Source organism: Musa acuminata, chromosome BXJ1-6 (genome assembly GCF_036884655.1).
Source record: "Musa acuminata AAA Group cultivar baxijiao chromosome BXJ1-6, Cavendish_Baxijiao_AAA, whole genome shotgun sequence".
Lineage (NCBI taxonomy): Eukaryota > Viridiplantae > Streptophyta > Magnoliopsida > Zingiberales > Musaceae > Musa > Musa acuminata.
Genome location: NC_088332.1, coordinates 19,526,339 through 19,546,486, shown reverse-complemented (window position 1 = coordinate 19,546,486; position 20,148 = coordinate 19,526,339). Strand labels below are relative to the sequence as shown.

Sequence of the window (20,148 nt, the reverse complement as noted above, 5' to 3'; positions counted from 1 at the left end):
AGAACTTGGAAGAAAAGAGGGAGAAGAACTTTTGGCCTTTACAACAATTTTGAGCTCTAAAAATCACAGAACAAGATCAAGATTTCGGTGTGTATTCTGTGCTTTCTCAGTGCTGAATGGGTGGGGTATTTATAGGCCCCAACCCAGTTCAAATTTGGAGCTCAAAACTGTCAATTCCCGGAATTCCGGGATCAGGCGGTTGCACCTCCTGACTAGAGCGGTTGCACCGCCTGGCAGAGCTCGAAGACTGAGCCTCTGGGCGGTGCCACCTCCTGTCAGGGGCGGTTGCACCTCCTGCTAGAGCTCAAAGACCGAGCTCAGGCGATGCAACCTCCTGACTGAGGCGGTTGCACCGCTCAGCCAGAGCTCGGAGACCGAGCCCAAGCGGTGCCACCTCTGTCAAGGGAGGTTGCACCGCCCAATCTCGCTCGGAGATTGAGCCCAGGCGGTGCCACCTCCTGGCTGGGGCGGTTGCACCGCCCAGTCTCGCTCGAAGACTTAGCCCAAGCGGTGCCACCTCCTGGCTTGGGCGGTTGCACCTCCCAACAGAAATCAGGGTCCAAATGGGTTGATACATTCGACCTAATTTGGGTTTTTCCGGGGCCCAATTGCCCCAAGATTAATTTAATGGGATCACCTCTCATTTCTAACTTAATCATTGTGCTAACTACGACATTCCCTAAGACATTTACTGCAACTTGCTCCGGTGCGTCAATCGCTTCTTCCGGCGAGCTTCCGGCGAACTTCCGTCAATCATCCGATGAACCCTCGGTGATGCTCCTGTGGACTTCCGGCAAACTCCTGGACTTGCGACGATCCACTTGGCGAGTTCCGACGAGCTTCTTTGGCAAGCTCATGGACTTCTCGGATTTGTTCCCGCAGAACCTCCGACAACTGTCCGAACTTCCGTCGAACTCTCGAACTCCCAACGTGATCATTGTCTTGACTCCGGCGCAACTCCTGCTGCATGTCTTTCTTCTATCGTAGTTAATCCTGCACACTTAAAACAAAACTTCGATCGAGACAATTAATCCTAAGCAATTAACCAAGTTGTTCGGCATGTCATTGGTCCCTCGACGCTTCGTCTGATTCTTCGGCGCATCGTCCTCTCCTACAACCTATTGCCCAATCGGCTAGTTGACTCCGCAACTCCGATATCCTTGGCACAATAGCCGCTCTTCTTGGCCCGATGTCCGAGTCCACGGCCCGAAGCCTTCTGTCGATAAGTCGACCGATCCACCAGCCCGACATCCAATCTTCTAACATGTTCCTCCGGCACAACCTGATTTTCCTGCATTAATTATCTCATCTTGATCGAAGCATCCTGCGTCACTCAAAATGCAGATTAAATCATAAACATATATCAAGTAGTTTCAATATCAAAATACGAGATTCAACAGTTATATAAATCTTTGAGGTCAAGTTGTCACTCTTTGAGATGTTTTGAATTGGGCTGAGGCAGTGGAGAGCTATTCAGAATTATGGGGCAAGTCTTGTTGGTTATTATGTTATTGTTGTATAAGCATATTTTGTATGTAATGAAATGTTGTCGATGAATCGAAATGGATATACTGTGTAAAAGTATTAGAAGATCTCTCTTATTTGGAATTTCGGAATGTTAAGTCTAATTTATGATAATATGAACTTGTGGTAAATGGTTGGAGTTATGATTGTATAAATTACATAGCTTGTGGATTTATAAATATTGTTCATGTTTGTTAAGTTGGCTTGGGTTACCATAAATATGAATTATCGAGTGATGTGAGATATGATTATAAAATGCATAGGTTTTATAGATATGAATTTGATAGAATGTTTTTCAGTGTCTTCATATGTTAGTTTGGATTCTGGATTAGTTTGTGATAAAAATTTTAAAATCATCGATATTATTTGAAGGGCGTGACATAAATGATAACAATGATATTACCATGTATGAAATATTTAAATATTTAGAGGAATAGGGGATATATATGAAATATAGGAATTTAAAGGAGTGAGTAAATATACTAACTAATTCCGAAAACTTGAAGCCCTTTAACTTTGCAATAACATTTTCTCGCTTGCACCCATTTTCTCCCCCAAAAAGGCCTTAAATTGACCATATTTCATTTCATGTGTTTCTTCGGAGTTTGTAGAGGGCAGGAAGCCGCCCCTCCCGAGAACAAAGGCTGGGGTTGTTTTGTTTCAGTGATGGCAGGGAATCCGAGAAAGACCGGTTTTATTTTGATCAAGAACAAAAAAATAAAAGATAAATCAAAAGGGCAGGAGGACAATGCAAACCCTCCCAAAGGATTAACCATGCAAAAAACGTAGGGCAGTGTACGCACCTTTCCAATTCTACTTCGGCCGTGTTTGGAAATACCATTTACATATTTAGAAATATGCAGTTGGAAAAAGAAAAAAAAAAAAACAAATTTAAGTGAACGATACAATTATGACGTATTTTAAATATTTGATAAATAATAGATGAAAACTATATTTTTAAATATGCATTGATGTAAGTTTTGTTTGATAAAATTGTATTTCAAAAAGTCTATTAAATATTTTATGATAAATTTATCTTTTTAATATTTATTTAAAAATAAATATATTTTTATTTAAATTAAGTAGTAAAGAAATAAATATGTACGTAATCTTATAAAAAAAATTCATATGGCCCAAATATATAATAAATAAAAAATTTAATCATATAAATAAATATAAATAAATAAATAAAATTTCACTTAATAAAAAATATAAATCACATTGATTTTTCACTAAATCATTTTGATAATCTTATAATTTTAGATGAAATCATAAAATATATTTAAAATTTTAAAAAATTATATTAACATCCTACAAATATTGAAATGCAAATGCTATCCTGATGTAACATCAACATTTGAGCATTTCCCACGTAACAACTAAACACTAATTTACATTTGAAATGTGTATTGAACCATTTTAAATGTATTTTCAAATGCATCATTAATTACTCTCTTAAATAAAACCATTATTATGGAGTTGCGAGGCCAAAAATCTTTTGGCACCTTTGCAAATCAATTTTTGGACCAATTTTATGGGCTTAAGAAGTATTGAATCACGATAACCATCAGTCATACAACCTAATTTACCCCAATCACAATCTAAACCTTCTAATGAATATAGATGTCGATTAAAGATCAAAAAATGATGAATCTCTTCCAAACACACGTACAAGAAATGAAATCTTATTTAGTATACAGTTTTAACTCCAGTTGTGATGAGAAATTTAACTTTGACGTGCATAGATTTTCTAGCATCTCCAAGGATATATATACGAAGACTAGATTCTAGAAAATGACCGACCAATTATTATATGGTGTACCTACAAAGTCACCTGAGGGACAAAAATGGCTCCGAGGAAAGCAGACCACAAAGACTATGTGACCAAGTTCATTACATGCTAACCCGAAACCAGTTTCACGAGAATGGTGATGGCATTCAGAATTATTAGTGGAACTCTCAGATACTGGGTTGCGTAAATGAGCCCTATTAGTTGCCCCTTCAATGACTTGGCTCTGGCAGCTCCTGAGACTTCATTGAAGTTCCATCCCCTGGGAGCAAGGAACCTGTCCTCGTTCAGTATCGCCAATGCATTTGCAAGGAGCAAAAGGCCCTCGAGCAATGTCCAAAGGCCCATGCCTGAAAAAGCACAATACTTTGCGACTGTAAAAGCAGTAGCATCTTGATGCTTTGATTCTTGAGGTGCTTGTCGATCATAAAGTAGTTATTCCTTAAGCCGCTAATACTTTCAGCAGAAATGAGGGTAAAATTAGACTCCTAGGTTACACATCAAAGACAACGATTCCCATTTAATACACCATTTTCTAAAGAGAAGGTCAAACAAAATGGGGGTCTTAACAATAACTAAATTGTGAATTCAATTTTCTAGGAAGATCTACTAATCAAACATATTCAAGCTTACAGAATAGTCAACTCAATGACATAAATGATCAACTCATTGACATGAATGAACTAAGATCCAAGAGCTACTGAAATCCAGGAAAAGCTAATTGCAACTAAGAATGGGAATCCAACATGCACTTGGTAGTGGAGAACAATGAGAACAACAGATAATCTCATATTGGCAAAAGTGCACAAACTTAACTCACCAAGAATTGGTTACATATAAGAACAGTTGAATCTAGGAACACAATATACTCCCAGTGGCATTTAATACCACCAACAACTTGCACAGACTAAAGTATTCACAAAACATCCACTACACCTTGTAAGTTATCAAACAACCAACTTCTAACGATTAATGTATTCTATTAACATATCAATTATGACTACCAGAGGATCAATGCTACCCATCATAAAGATGAATGTAGAATCAATAGACTATATGAAGATCACCAAATCCTAGCGTGACTGTTAACTAGTATAACAAGAATGCTCAGATAAGAGAAAGAGAATATCCCATTAGTAGTGTCTTAAGTTTTTTTACAGATCTCAATAGCAGCAAAAGATCAATATAGCTGACCCCAAATAGTTGGGACTTACAGTTTTGTTGTTGTTGTTGGTGTTATAGTATCTTTAGTTCTTGATGAGATATCAATAGACAGAAACATGGTTTACCGAAAATAATTTAGTAGTTAGACCTAAAGAGATTAGAGCATTGACAATGCATATCACCATCATCATCCAAGAATGGTTTTGTGCTCCATGATAGACAATTCTACCACCACCAATCCTACAGTGTAGTCATGATAACTGACCAGAGATTAAAAATCATAATTGGAGGATGGAGTAGTATGAACTCTTTGCAATTATGCCCTAATAGTGCAATACTACCAGAGGGCATAATGCAAAGAGTTCATAAGTAGGTTCAACACTACCTTCATTAAATTATCTTAAGTTCTTTGCGGCATGCTAAAGAACGATGGAGTAGTAGAATAAATATTGGTGCTAAAACCAGAGTAAAAAAACATTTCTGATTCACTATGATATCAGCTACTGCGGCTTCTGCAGGAATATCAGTATCAACTATCATCAATAATCTGGACCATGTGTATTATTAACAAGGGAAACTGTTGGCAGCCAATAATCAACCACGTTATCTCTCTCCTGCTAACTGCTAACTCAAAAGAGGTCCCATCTTAGAAATCAGATCCAACTCAATCTGCCATGACTTTGCTTAATAGTTCTAACCTAGTCCAACACGCTCTTAGCAACCTACGATCCAGTAGGATAGGACTAGACATAACCCACCCAATGAGTTGCATCCTCATCAAGAACCAAAATGACTCTGGTTCACGCAACAAACTTATCTCAAATGATCCAGAACTCGTTCCCTGATTAACTTTGTCTTTAAATAAATATGAAACTCGAATGAATCTGACAGCAAATCAGTCAACTTACACACCAGAAAATAGAATCTGACAGCACAGTTGTATTTGAAGTTTCAAAGGCCTTATCTATAATGATGTTTTTGAGAAGCAAACAGATTAATGTGGGAATATTCACCTTGTAGAAAACATATTTTATCATTTTGTGCAAATTGTTTACGAAAAAATCACTCTGCATTTCCATGCTCCTCAAGCGCCACTATCTTCTAGTTTCATGTCTGCAAGTTCATCTCTTAAATATAATGACATCATTGGTGTGTACTCTCCTAGACATCTAATGCCAATCACCATATTTTCATTCCTTTCTCCCGTACATGTGATATGTCATCCACTCTTTATCCACAAATCATAAAGTTTTTTAAGATGAATGCTTCAGACCCTAACTTCCGAGATGCAATCTCTGACCAATGTTGCTTGACATATTTCACTTGTTTGATGCAACCCTAAAAGAGAACTTTTACCCAAAAAATTGATGCAATAAAGTCCTCAATTGTGATGGCTAAATAAGGCATGCCACTAAGTGACATATTCTTGAACCAAATATTTTCAAAATGTAATGATAGTAAAGTTCTGTATAATTCATGGGAGTAATCACATCCCCTACAGTAGCGGAGAGTGATGCCAGATCAGTCCTAACTCCTATTGAAGTTATCATGAAAAGAAAATTACAAAGACAAATTACATTATAACCTGTAACTAAATTGCTCACAGTGGACACGGTCCAAGTTTAACAAGATAGCATCCTCTACTTGGTGACCTCAGTCAGCTTCAACTGCATCCTTCTCCTGTCAGTCTCACATCCTTTCCAACTTTTGAACTATTTGCATTATCCCCTTAAATAATCTGTTCAGGGAGCTAAAACTCAAAGAGACAAAACTTATGCAGAGAATTTAACAAGTAATGCCACTTGCAATGAAAGCTGTCATTGCCCTTTTCCCTCTCAGATCTGTTTCCAGTGGAGCTCTAAGATCCTTTTTTTTTAACTTTCTTCACCCTACCCTTGATAGCAATTGAAGTAATCAAAAAACAAATCTTTTCCTTGTGGTACCTTATGACTTGCAATGCTTTTTTAGGTAAAGCCTTAAATTGGACACATCATCCACATAATTACGACTTAGCCATGTAGGACTAAGAACTGTTTTAGAAGCCTTTGCTCGGTACCTTTGGCACGAACGAATTAGCACAATTCAAAGGGGCAAAGATACAAAACTAACAGTTCGAGGATACGACGCAAGCTTCGATGCTCGTGGTGAAAGCACTGTAAGAAGAACTCTACCGTCTAATCTCTGTGATAAAGAATATCTCCATGATCTGAATATGGATTTGTTAGTTTGGACTGATAGGTTCCCTGAGAGCAGGTATCCTCAGTACACAGCATACCAACACCACTTAATCCGATCTCCACGGAAATACAAACACGGCAAAAGAAAATTAAGCAAATGAGGAAAAAGAGAAATATCCGATCGATCTAATTGGCTGGGATCGACAAACAAAAGAGGGCTGAAGATCAGAACCTGGGAATTTAGGGTTCAAGTGGTTCGCTGACGAGAAGACCTTCCTCCCTCGATCGAAATGGAAGAGTCCGGACGCAGATCGCAAGGAAAGCGTGGAGACCTTCCTACCTCGATCGATACGAATCCGGACGCAGACGGCAGAGAAAGCGCGGAGGACGGGACCAGAGAGAAGGTGTGAATAGAACGGATCATAATAGACTACGCTAACAGACCCGGTCCATTTAACACGACCCGTTAGGCCGTTGAGTGACCGGTTCGGGTAGACAATGTTGACAGACCCGATCTATTTAGCGGGATCCATTAAATGCATGGATCGGGTTCGGTTTGGCCAGGGGTTGAGGCCTTCGACTGACGGGCCTACCGGCATCCAGAACTGGAACCCGAGTGGGTGGGTGCATTAGATTGATGCGTATCTTTTGTTACGTATTGTCTGGTTTTAGCACAAGCTTAAGTATATGACATCGAACACAAACTTAGTCCTCTCACATCCGCATATCATTTTTTTTGTAGACAAATAGATCTACTTTTAGCTTAACTAAACACAAACCTAAGAACCGCTGCTATATGATATTCGAACGCAAACTTTGTAATATCAAATTGGCATATTGTATATATAAAACTTGAAAAATAGATGGCTATGATCAGTACATGTAGGGGTCTCAAGTGAGTTGCTTTCAAGCGTCTAGTAGATCGAACGTAGCGACCGATACAAGACACATTAGAGAGATTACAACTGTCATTGAGTATATATTGCATACAACTGAGTATGGCTTATGGCATACAATAGTCATGCAGTTCCCAGACCCCAAATTGAGTACACGGTCAGAATAACACATAAAGCGTATGCTTTAAAGCAGCTGTTTGCAAGAAAACATGCATCATACTATGTGTCCAGCAGCCAGGTATTGCCGGACCAGTATTGTTAATTGCGAATGGCAGTAACTGAAGAGACCATCGAGTCTACACCACATATATTCCGACCTCTGCAGATCTTATAATACCCATTCTCTCCCCAGTTCTCACCCCATGAGTTCTTGATGATCCAGTAGGACTTTTCCTTGAATCGAGCTGGAGCATAACCAGCAGAGCCATAGCCCACCAGAAGGACTCCGTGATTCAAATGCTTCCCGCAAATGTAAGGGCATGAAACACCGTGGACGTATGTCTGCATGAACACCGCATTTATACCCACTGCAAAAGGATACAGATATATGAGCATCCAATTTCATTATCATAAGAAATAAGAGCAAATAATATTTATGATTAAATTTAATTGCAAGTTTGCATGTTATGAGCTACTCAAAACACGGAAGTTAACAGTGTTTCTTATCACATATATAAAACAGATGTCTTGATCGACAATGTCCAAATCAATTGATAAATGACATTCAACTTCAATAACTTATCAGCAAATTAAAGTTCTAAAATTCAGTACTATCATATTAAAAGGCTTATATGCCAACTTTTTAGGTTTACGAGTCACTGCATTTGATGTATTTATATGATGTAGTTAGTCTCCTAATGTCCAACTTATGATATGAAAATTAGCAGATCATTATCCACCTGCAAGAGGACCATGTTTCACCAGGTTAGCAGCAATTTGATCTTCTTCAATGGAGACAATGCTGAAATTCCCAACTGAGGCAGCTATTTTGGATATATCAAATTTGCAGGCACCACGGTCAGACCCAGTATAAGGATAATCTTCCTCACGCTCGAGCCCACCGGATTTTAGCAAGTACTCAAATGCAGTTGTCATCAGACCACCATTGCATCCTTGATCACATGAATCTGGTTCCGAAGCATCACACTGCCAAACAGTTTTTTTTTTTTTTAATATTAGACACATTCATAGGAGATAACAAGGAGTTCACTAAGATATTAGCTAGATGTCGAGTCCCAATAGTGCAGAATCATAGATATCAAGAAGCCAAAAGTAACAAAAGAAAAGGATAGCACAGCTATTGTTGAGTCAACAAAAAGATATCATTTTTCATTTGGTCAAAAGACCAATCACTGTTTAGAACTAATGATCTAACGGTTGATATGATCTTGGACCCTTTGTCAGATTATATGAACCTATTTAATTAAGAAATATTATAGATCTAATTGGATTTTGATTACAGTTATCAGCAAATAAAAAAGAAAACTACTTTTAGTAAAATTCTTTAGGAGATAAGAGATTCCTAATTGCTTATTCTATACCCTCTTCTCTCGTCTATAAATAGATAGGACCTCCTAAGACTTGTGATAATACAATATGGCACAAGTTAATTTGTGTTGTTGCTGCTTATGGATCGAATTACGGACTACACTCTACGAACCAAAAAAATTTCCTGAATGGCATTGAAAAGTGTGCACATCTAATTTTCGATATATGGTTATTTGATTACAGTTCTTGGTATTAAGTTTTTTCGCATAACAAAAGTCTGATTAAAGTTTTTATACTTACAATTGGTATTAGAGTCTGCTATTTTGAAATTAAAAATACGTCCGATCATAAAAGTATAAAAGATCTATTTTGTATTTGGATCTATTTGTGAGCACCCTTCACTTGCGAAAGGGTGTTATTGATATGTTTTCCTATCTCGTCCATCCTATCGCCTACTTGCGAGCACTATAACATGGGTGAAATTAAGTTGGAAAGCATGCTACCCTTATTTGGATGGTGGATTGCCTTCGATAGCTTGCCGTCGTTGGAATTGTTCAATTAGGCGACGACTTGCTTTAGTTGCTGACCATGCTACGGGCATCTATTGCACCGATGGCAGCGTTGCATATAGTGACAATTGTTGTGTGCAGTAACCCAGCGATGGCAATGGCCCACTGTGGCTACCGATTGTAAGCAGCAGCCCTATTGGGCGTCGCTATTATATCTATGGTCGTGGTCCTTGGGCGCTAGCCTTGACTAGCGATCACAAGGTAGTGAAGGTAGCCACGACAACATCAGCAGACGGCACAGCATAGATGCCTGTGGGCGACGACCTCCAATGGTTGCTAGCCCTACCGTGGTTATGACGCTACTGCCTTCGGGGGACGGTTGTCTTGGCCGGTGGGCGACAACCTACTGTGAGCACCGATCATTACCACACCATAGTTAAGTGGTTGTTGGTCACGGAGAGGATAATATCGATGAAAATTTGCACTGTAGGAAAGAGGTTACAGTAGCTGAGTTGAGAGGAAGGAGGGTTTAGGGCTTCCACTCATTAAAAGTCAAATTTACCCTTCTAAATTCTATTGATTCCAATCAATGTCCTTAATTTCAATTCTACCCTTTGATAATCAAATATTTTTAACTTATGCCCTTTGTCGCAAGATTCTTGTTTTACCCTCATGAAATTGATTTTTTTTATTGATATCCTCTGTTTATGGCTTTGCCCTTCTGATTTGACAATATTATCTCAATACCCATAATTCAATAATAATAAAATTATGTCATAAAATCTGATAACTATTTTTTATCAAAATTAAATGGAAAAATAAATCATAAATATTCTATTTTAATTCATGTGACATAATTTATTATTGTTAAGATTAATTGTTTATGTTATTAAATATTTTAATTATTATTTTGTAAATTTATGTAGCCTTTAAATATATGAACACAAAAGAAAATTTATGAAATAATATCTTATTTTTATATAAAGGTATGATTTATGTTTTATTATAATTACAAGTTCTCTTTACACTGATTAATGTTCAATAATTATTATGATTATTATGTTTATTATTATTGAACTATTTTTATATAAATTAGTTTAATAAAAAATTTAGTGAATATTATATGTAACTTATATCTTTAGGTCTTATCTAACTATCAAACTAGCCTAGTATGAATTACAATAAATGTTTTGATATTTATAAAATATTTTAAAATATATTCTATATTATTATATTAGTTTTGTAACCACCAAAGTGGCCTTAACTAATAACTTATAAAATTATATTAAAAAAATAATTCTAAATAATATTAAAAAATAATATTCACAATAGCATATATAATTAAGAGATTTAGATAATCTCAAAGGAGAATCTATTTCGAATAATATGTGATGGGATAGAATATATTATTTCACGTATCTTTACAATTTAATATTGTATACTCAAATATAGCAATACTATTCCACAAATATAGTATTATTTCTCTATAAATAATTTTTGAGTGAACACTGAATATATTAATATTTCATCCAAAGGTTTAATATGAATGATATCAATTGTCCATTATATTTTGAAAACTAAAAGCATTACTGTTGTTTTATGTTTTATGGTGATACTTCCTTCCTTACACTCTCATGCTTCTAGTGTTTCTATACGTTTAAACTATTTAGAATAGTTATAGCATATGCAATTCATATTTGGCATATTAGATTTTGACCTAGCATAAGACCCACAGACTTGATTGATGAAAGTACTATAGAACAAATTAATGAAATGAATGTTTCGGAAAGATCTAATAAGCTCAGTCTAATATTTATAAAAATCACAATTATAAATAATATCAAGACTTCATTACCCTATACAACTAGTGCATAGGAATATTTAAGAGCTATCGTAGACAGGTTTAAATCTGTTGATACGTCATTAAATAACACATTAATAAAAGAGCTAATTACGACTCAGTATGATGACACTTGAGGGATTCAAATCATATTTTTAATATAACTGACAAGGCTACGAAACTTAAACCATTAGGCATGAATGTAAATGAGTTTTTCCTCATGTAATTCATTTTTAATTATATTCCTTCTCAATTTGACTCATTCAAGATTAACTATAGTACAAATAAGGATAAATAAGACTTGAATGAGCTGACTAATATGTGTGTTCAAGAAGAATTAAGATTATAACAAAAAAAATCTTAGAATATTTTTACAATTCAAGGAACTGGTAACAAGAAAAATAGGTTAAAGCGTCACCCACCAAATAAATTTATCGGGTCTAAAAGTAGTAAGCAAACTAATGAAAAGAAAGCCTTCATAGTAAAGTGCTTTTGTAGGAGGAAATGATATATAAAAAAGGACTGCATTAAATGTAAAGTTCGATTCATAAAAAAAAAGTATAAACTTGACATTTGTATATTTCGAATCAAATATTACAAAGATTCCATCTAATATTTGGTGGATTGATTCTAGTGCTCCAACTCATGTTATCAATAATATGTAGATATTTCTTACAACCCGAAAACCAAAATAACATAAAAGATTAATCGTTAAAGGAAATTATCTCAAAACGAAAGTGATAATAGTGGGAAATAATCACCTATGCCTAAAGACAGGTCATTTGATAGATCTTACGAATATATGATATGTTCCAACTAGTTTTAAGAATTTAGTTTCTCTATCTAGAATTGATAAGTTAAAATAATATCTTTTTTTTAATAATAGTAAACTCAATATAGTTATAATTAAATAAAAATTAATTTTAAAATTTTGTGTAATGATTTGTATAAAATTAATTTAAATCTTAAGTCTACAAAGACATTGGTAACCCTACAATCAAATGTTAGATTGAAACGTAGTTTCAATGATGTTTGAGACATATTCCAAAAATAAGAATTAAAAGATTAATGAAAGATAATATTTTGAAAGATTTAAACTTCACTTGTTTTTATGTTTACATAGAGATTGCATCAAAAGAAAACAAACTAAGCACATAAAGAAAAATACCACAAGTAAAGAACTTAAGATTATTTATACTGATATCTATGGATCACTTCATTTATAGATAATCTATCAAGATATGACTGTATATTTAACACATGAAAAGTCTCAAGTTGTTCACATTCTTAAGATATATATAAATAAAGTCAAGAGACAATTAAACAAAAAAATTAAAATTATCATATTTGACAGGGGTGATGAATTTTATGCAGATATGATAAGTTAAGTCAAAATCCTTACTCTTTTGTTAGATTCATAAAAAAATGGTATTTATGCTTAATATATTTTACTAGGCGTGCCACAACAGAATGACATTACCGAAAGATATAATCATACTCTTATAGACATAATTAAGAGCATGACAAATTATTCCTCTATACTTGAGTTGATGTGAGGTAAAACTTTTCGGACAACTATGTATATCTAGAATAAGGTTCCTAGTAAGTCAGTTTTATCAACTTCATTTGAGTTATGAGGGGGTAAAAAACTCAATTTAAGACTACTATATATCTGAGATTATTCTATAGAGATAAGAGTCTTTAATTCACATGAAAAGAAATTGAATCCAATAATTATTTTTTACATATTTTATTAATTATCTAAAATAATCTAAGAGATACATATTTTATTACCTTAAATCATATTATGAGAATGATAGAATCTAGTAATATAAAATTTTAAAAAAATAACAAAATTAGTGAGAGTGAAAAATATTAAACGATTAATTTTAATAACAAAGAGATACTGATTGATACTCCTTTATTATTTTCTTCAAATCATTAAACGAATTAATGAGGGTGAATAAAATAATATTGATAAACTCTCATGTAATGTTGATATTGCCACTAATAATCTTATAGAACAACCATAATTGATAACTTTGAGAAAATATGAAAGGGAGAGAATACCTATGATTTCTTCTCATGATGAGCAAATAAATGCCAAACCAATTTGTAAATATCTATCAAGAATATATGTCGTAAGTAATTTTTTATCTATATTCCATGGTTGAAAATGCTTCCTACTTTTACCATATGAAGATAATGCTTATAGCAAAGCCATCTACTTAAAAAGCAAAAAGTTTTGTCGTTGTCAACCATAATTGATAGCTTTGAGAAAATATGAAAGGGAAAGAATACCTATGATTTCTTCTCATGATATGCAAATAAATGCCAAACCAATTTGTAAAAATCTATCAAGAATATATGCCGAAAGTAATTTTTATCTATATTCCATGGTTGAAAATGTTTCCTACTTTTACCATATGAAGATAATGCTTATAGCAAAGCTATCTACTTAAAAAGCAAAGAGTTTTGTTATTATCAAGATTAGGCCAAAATAGCCACCACGTGTCTAGTAATTGATAGTTATTGCCACTAAGTACCTGTGCTCTATTATAACACACCAAAATACCTCACGAAATTAAGAGGGTGAAGGGAGTAGAAAAAGTCAATGGCCTGTATGGTATGCATATGGGGAATAAAAAAGATGTATGATAGAAAGATATCATAGAGGGTATACAAGACAGGACAAAAACTAGAGAGAGATGAATATTGAGAGGTGAAAACACATTAGCATATTGGATAATATAAGTTAGAATGCAAGTGACAAAGATGTAAGGTAAAGAGAGTGAAAGCATAAAAATCATAATATGTTACTGTTATATGAAAAATTTTAATGTTAGAATTAAAATCAAATAATAGTAGATCAGATTTACGATGCATATCTTTCTATGCCATCAAGAAAAACCTTTATCCGATCTACAAGGACATCGCCCTCGAATCCAAAAATCACAGTGATGTCGATCTACAAGGAGAACTAGACTCGCTCCTATCCTTCACAGGACCAATATGATCGATGGATTAGAGATAAGAGGAGATGAGAAAAGATCTACAATCTCTCAATGACTAGCTCACATAACTAAGGGGAGATGAGAGAAGACATGTAACCTCTTAATAATGTCACGTATCTATGTCTCCACGTTGAGTCGTTAGAAGGTCTTATCTATTTATAGGTGAGAGTAAAGGGTCTAGGAAGTAATCCTGTCATAATTGGATTTCCTTTCTATTAACCGATAACCATTATTAGAATTCATTCAGATCTATAATATATCTTACATAATTAAAAAAGATCACATAATCAAGCATTCTCCCACTTAACTCATCAATTAGTAAGATATAAAAGAAATTCAAAATAAAAAATAAACAAAACAAATTTATTTGAAAAATAATTTTACCTAATTAGATTTTAAAAATTTTAAAAAATATTTTATATACGATCATGAATTTTAAAACAAGTCAATAAGTCCAATAAACACAATAATACTTCATTAAGTTCAACTACCAATGCAAGTCATAATGATTATAAGTCATCAATGTCATACTATCTTCTATGTACTACGATACTATTAGTTTTTCCTAAAATAGTCCATAATGATCCTTGTAATTTATTTTTTTCAAGATAATTTTGTAATTACATTTAACTATAACATGCATAAATATAAACATAAACAAGATAGCAAAAATAAATAAATTTTATTAAGCAAAAAATATATCAATAATAGCATCCACCTAAATATGCATTACCATATCTTTTATGGCTTACTCACAAGCCCCACTGTAAAAATATGTTAGTTAAAAATTTTAGATTATAAAGCTTTAATAAATGGATCAACAATCATTAATATGGTACTAAGGTTCTCAATTGATATTTATCGTTTCTAAACTTTTTCTCTAACCACCAAATGTTTTATCTCAATGTGCTTGAAACCAATAAAGTACTTATTATTCTTAGAGTATTTTGGTAGCTACTAGTCAAATAAAACTTAGGGATATAAGTTACAAATAATAATATCCTTTAATTTAATATATACCAAAATAGTTCAATAATAATCATAATAATTATTGAACCTTAAATTAATATAAAAAAGAACTCATATGATAACTATAATCATGATAAATCATGTCTTTATGTGAAAAATAAATATTATTTCATAATTTCAAACATATGTATGTGAATAACCAAATAAGTATTCAAGAATAATAATTAAATTTTTATTTATCATATGCAAAATTTTATCAATATGTCACATGAGAAAACTATAAAAGAAGACCATAATTTATATATTTTTTAATTCTGTATAGAACCTTGAATTAGACCAATTAACCTTATTTGGTTAGGCAAGCCCAGAATTAGGCTAAATATCAGCCCAATTAAGTAAGTCACAAATTAAAATTGATCAAAGTTAAAAATTAATCAAAATTTTAACTTTCCCTGTATTCAATCAAAACTTGATTGATCAAATCTAAATCCAATCAAGTAGTCAAAATCCAATAAAAATATTTCATTAAGAATATATCATACTAGTTAATTTTTTAATTGAGGACATAAGTCAGAAATTCTTAATTTCTTAAGGGTCAAACTATAATTTTAATAGGATATATAGTTGAATTATAAAGTTTCTAAAGGACAAAACTATCAAAAAGATATAAATTAGAATTAATAAGATTTATAAGGGTAAAATCATAATTTTAAAATTAAAACCCTAATTCTTTTACTGTTGTTGCCGCTATGCGAGGCATGCGGTGGCCGCAGTGTGCAGTCGTCGCTAGTGCGCCGCCTATTGCGTAGCGCCTGCTACCACCTACAGTGGTAATAGTACTACCGTCGGTGGGGTTTTGTGTCGCTGTGCCCATGTGTGGCTATGTGCACACACCACCGGGTGACCCCCATGGTCGTCGTGATGCGACTATGCATACACGCCGCCCGACGACCCTACCGTCACTGTGGCACGGTCGTGCACACGCTTACGCCCACAACAGCCATTGGTGTTCAGCGTCTAATGGCAACGACCGCGACCAGAAGATGTCGCCACAACGGTATTGCTGCAATCATCGCAGCCACCGCACACAACGATGTTGCGCAGCCACTGTAGCCATCGTAGGGTTGTTGCATCCCATGGTGCTTCAATTGCATACCTAGTCGCTGCTCGCGATTGGGCAGACAACCATCAAAAACTATCGCCCTCAACAATACTATCATCGACAACAAGTTGTCGATAGTGGTCTATTGATCAAATGCAAGAAACCTCCCATCGCCCATAAGCAAGTGACAGGATGGATTAAATAACAAGGCAGATCGACAATATACATGGATCATTCAAGCATAGTAAATCAAAATCAAATAACACCTTTTCGCAAGCGAAGGATGCTCGTAAACAGATATGAGGTATTTGATTTCAAAAAACCTGGCTCTGATACCAATTGTAAACATAGAAAACCATAATAAGCTACTATTATGTGAAAATATTTAATGCCAACATTAAAATCAAATAACAATATATTAGAGTTATTATGCGTAACTTTCGATACCATTCAGAAAAACCTTTATCTAATATGTAGGGGCATCGTCTTGGGATTCAAAAACCACAATGATGTCGATGTGCAAGGAGAACTAGACCGACCATCTCTTCTCTTCCTATATTTCACAAGACCACTATGATCGATAGATTAAGGATAATAAAAGATAAGTAATCTCTTAATAATAGGCTCACGCGACTAAAGGGAGATGAGAGAAGATATGTAATCTTTCAATAATGTCATGTGTCCTTAGAAAATCATTTTTTATTTATAGGCGAGAACAGAGGGTCAAGTATAAGTAAATAGGAGAGTCCCTCCCACCAAGATATTTCCTAAGGACTCCTATCATAATTGAACTTCCTTTCTATTAACTGATAACCTTCATCGGGATTCAATCAAATCTATAATATATTTTACCGAATTAGATAAGATCATATAATCTAACAGAGATAACTTACTTGCTCTATCCCTCCACTTCACAAAGGCAATTAGATGAGCCATATATATATACATATATATATATATATATATATATATATATATATATGCAAGCATCTTCAATTGTTTGCTCATGCATCATACAGGTATTTTAAAGATATTAATTAATGTAGGAAATGAAATATACATTTAAGCAAACAACGGGGAGAATTAATATCACTCATCATCCAAGACCACAAATTCTATAGCAGGGCATCTACGCTCCTAACCAAGTATACAGTTCCAGGCTCATGTTAATTCAGCATTTAACTCAGGTATTGCATATCCAACGGCGCGCATGGTATGTTCAATCGAAAAAAGAAATTAATGAACGTATGCCTCATCTGCTTCCTTAAATTCAAAACCAAAATATTGATAAAAGGAAATAAACTTGCAGTCCTCATTCGAGACTTGATAATTTCCGATAAATCATATCTTGTGTCAGAATATGGACCGCAGAATTTCAGGTGGTGTTCATAACACAGTCCATAAAATTTCAATTACCCCTACCAGTTTTTAGGACCTCATGTGATAAAATGAGAAATAAAATGAGGATTAGGTCTAAAGTAAGAACGGCGATCGAGAGGCAGAATTCATACCTCATGGTCGCAATCGACAAGCTGCTGCTCGCTGAGGCTCTCCAACTTACCAGTCGTGAGAAAGTGCGCCCCTTCTAAAGCCCCGGCAGCGCTGAAGGACCAGCATGATCCGCAAGAACCCTAAAAGAAAAAAACATCACAGAGAAGAGTTGATTTATCAGATTAAATATTTCAACCAATAAAAGGGGGGGGAAATCAGAGACGACAAAGGACCTGATTTTTGACCGGGGTGACGGCACCATGATCCCTCCAGTCGAAGTTCTCAGGAAGGTCGTTGGTCGGAAGGATTGGCGCGTCGTGGGACGAAGACACGAAGGTCGGGCCGCGGAGGCCGAGGTAGGCGCGGCGGAACTCGGAGGGGGTAAGGTCGGAGAACTTGGTGACGCCGTGGACGGCGGTGGGATCGAGGAGCTGGTGCCTCCTAGCCCGGAGCAGGTTGGCCCTGAACACGGCGAACCGGCGGGCTCGCTCCTCAGTGTCGGCGTACGTCTTCCTGAACCGCTTGATGAATCTGGCGAAGTGGACCTCCGCGTCCAGCGCCGTCAGCTCCCCTTCCGCATCCTGCACCACCTGCCGTATCAACGGATCCTCAATGCCATCGGACGTCGAATAGGCCGCGGTAGAGGCGGCGATGGCCGGAAGGAGGAGGAGGAGGAGGAGAAGGGAGAGGAAGCGGTCATCCATCGATAGTGGGCTCTTCTATTTCTTCTCAATACGGACGAACAGTATGATATTAATATGCTTTCGCCCGTGTGACGGAGTTGGCGGAGTGATGGCCATGCGGTGAGTGCAACGTGTAGCGCGAGGATTTCGCTCCCGGCGTGATCTGTGTTCACGTCCAACCATTAATTTTTTAGTAACGAATATTTTCTGTTTCTTTTGGGAGAAGAAGTTTTGGCTTTCTGGTACTCAAGTCGTCCGCTTTACTTAATTAGTTTCAGCGTCGAATGTGTTTCATTAAAAATGACATTTTTTTTATATATTTATTTGTCAAAGTCTACAAAATAAGGTGTTGGCAAATATTTCGATTTAATCATAAGAGCTTACTTTTAATAGTTGAGACTTTTACTAATACAGTTGATATCTTCAAAATTTATTATTCCATGTCAATGTCATATGTGTTTTAAAAACAATAACGACAAGAAAGTTGATTGTAATTATAATTTATTTTTTATTATTGAGATCGACGATAAATGACAAAATAATTCTTTATCTTAACCAAAATCGAACTATAATAGTTTCCTAACAATAAAGTTTAGGATCGACTTGGCGTAACAATCCCAACTTAAAAGGACTGCCCCAGTAGTTTAATCTATTAATTAGGAAGGTATTTATATGGGCAGAATTCCTACAATTTATTATATAATTAATTTAATTAATTAATTAATTTACTTTCACGATGCAGTTTTAACTTAGTTCTAATTAATTAATTAATTTCTAATATTTGCTAGAGATCTACTTCCACTCTTCTGTTGAATGGTGCTGTCGTTTGGGATATTGATTCCTCTTATTCTTACATATTCTCAATTGATGCATTTGATGTTCTCCTAATCTATTATTCCTCTGGAAATTAATTTGAGAGAAACTAGCTAGCGAAAGCTACTTCTTATTGCTTTAGAAAAAACAAGGAAAAGAAGTGATCACGCAGCACGTTGGTCAGATCGGTGAACGCTTTGAGCTTTAAAATATAATCTTTCCTATAATAAGCCATTGTGGTTTATCTCCGTCGACTGGAGCTTTGACTTTTGGTTGTGGTCAACAAACACCTTTGCTTTTTTAAACCTAACTTCCCCTCGTATGACTCATGTTTTGATTTTTGTTTGTGAATAAATGGTTTCTTTCGATGGGTTGATCAAATTGTTTTTTGAAGTAACATTAATCTATTTTTAATAACTTATAATAATTACAAATTTTAAGATATTTATATATCTTTGTGTGAAAAACCAAACTGGTAGTAAATCATAAATATGGATAATGGTAATTAATCTGAATTTTCTGAATAGAAATTGACAAAAGCCATAATGAGATATCTCAATGTTTATACTGATCTTGAATTATAGGGCAAAGCACCGAGATGCCCTAATTTGATGGATCAGCATCGCACAATTAATGGGGCTCTCGGATTGCTTCGGGCGGACCGCTCGCCGAGCCATCTCGTCCGTCCG

The 20,148-nt window shown here is 35.0% G+C and overlaps 2 protein-coding genes across 2 annotated transcripts; both read right to left on the bottom strand.

Annotated features, from left to right (window-relative positions):
• Positions 1 to 3,193: 3,193 nt before the first annotated feature.
• Positions 3,194 to 7,063, bottom strand: LOC103988665 (uncharacterized). The gene is made up of 2 exons (XM_009407268.3): positions 6,887 to 7,063; positions 3,194 to 3,663 (listed from the first exon to the last, which is right to left on the bottom strand). Exon 2 carries the CDS (start codon positions 3,659 to 3,661, stop codon positions 3,425 to 3,427), a length of 237 nt encoding a protein of 78 aa, XP_009405543.1. The 5' UTR covers positions 3,662 to 3,663; positions 6,887 to 7,063; the 3' UTR covers positions 3,194 to 3,424.
• Positions 7,064 to 7,611: 548 nt separating this feature from the next.
• On the bottom strand, positions 7,612 to 18,700 carry LOC135676599 (cysteine proteinase 1-like). Its single transcript, XM_065187956.1, has 4 exons — positions 18,197 to 18,700; positions 17,984 to 18,103; positions 8,450 to 8,696; positions 7,612 to 8,077 (listed from the first exon to the last, which is right to left on the bottom strand). Exons 1-4 carry the CDS (start codon positions 18,665 to 18,667, stop codon positions 7,809 to 7,811), a joined length of 1,107 nt encoding a protein of 368 aa, XP_065044028.1. The 5' UTR covers positions 18,668 to 18,700; the 3' UTR covers positions 7,612 to 7,808.
• Between the last annotated feature and the right edge of the window lie 1,448 nt (positions 18,701 to 20,148).

Coding starts and splice junctions, on each gene's coding strand:
- LOC135676599 (XM_065187956.1), bottom strand. CDS start 18,667: ATGGATGACCGCTTCCTCTCCCTTCTCCTCCTCCTCCTCCTCCTTCCG. Junction 18,104..18,196: donor TCACCCCGGTCAAAAATCAG/GTCCTTTGTCGT, acceptor TTTTTCTTTTAG/GGTTCTTGCGGATCATGCTG. Junction 8,078..8,449: donor GAAACATGGTCCTCTTGCAG/GTGGATAATGAT, acceptor ATCCTTTTGCAG/TGGGTATAAATGCGGTGTTC.
- LOC103988665 (XM_009407268.3), bottom strand. CDS start 3,661: ATGGGCCTTTGGACATTGCTCGAGGGCCTTTTGCTCCTTGCAAATGCA.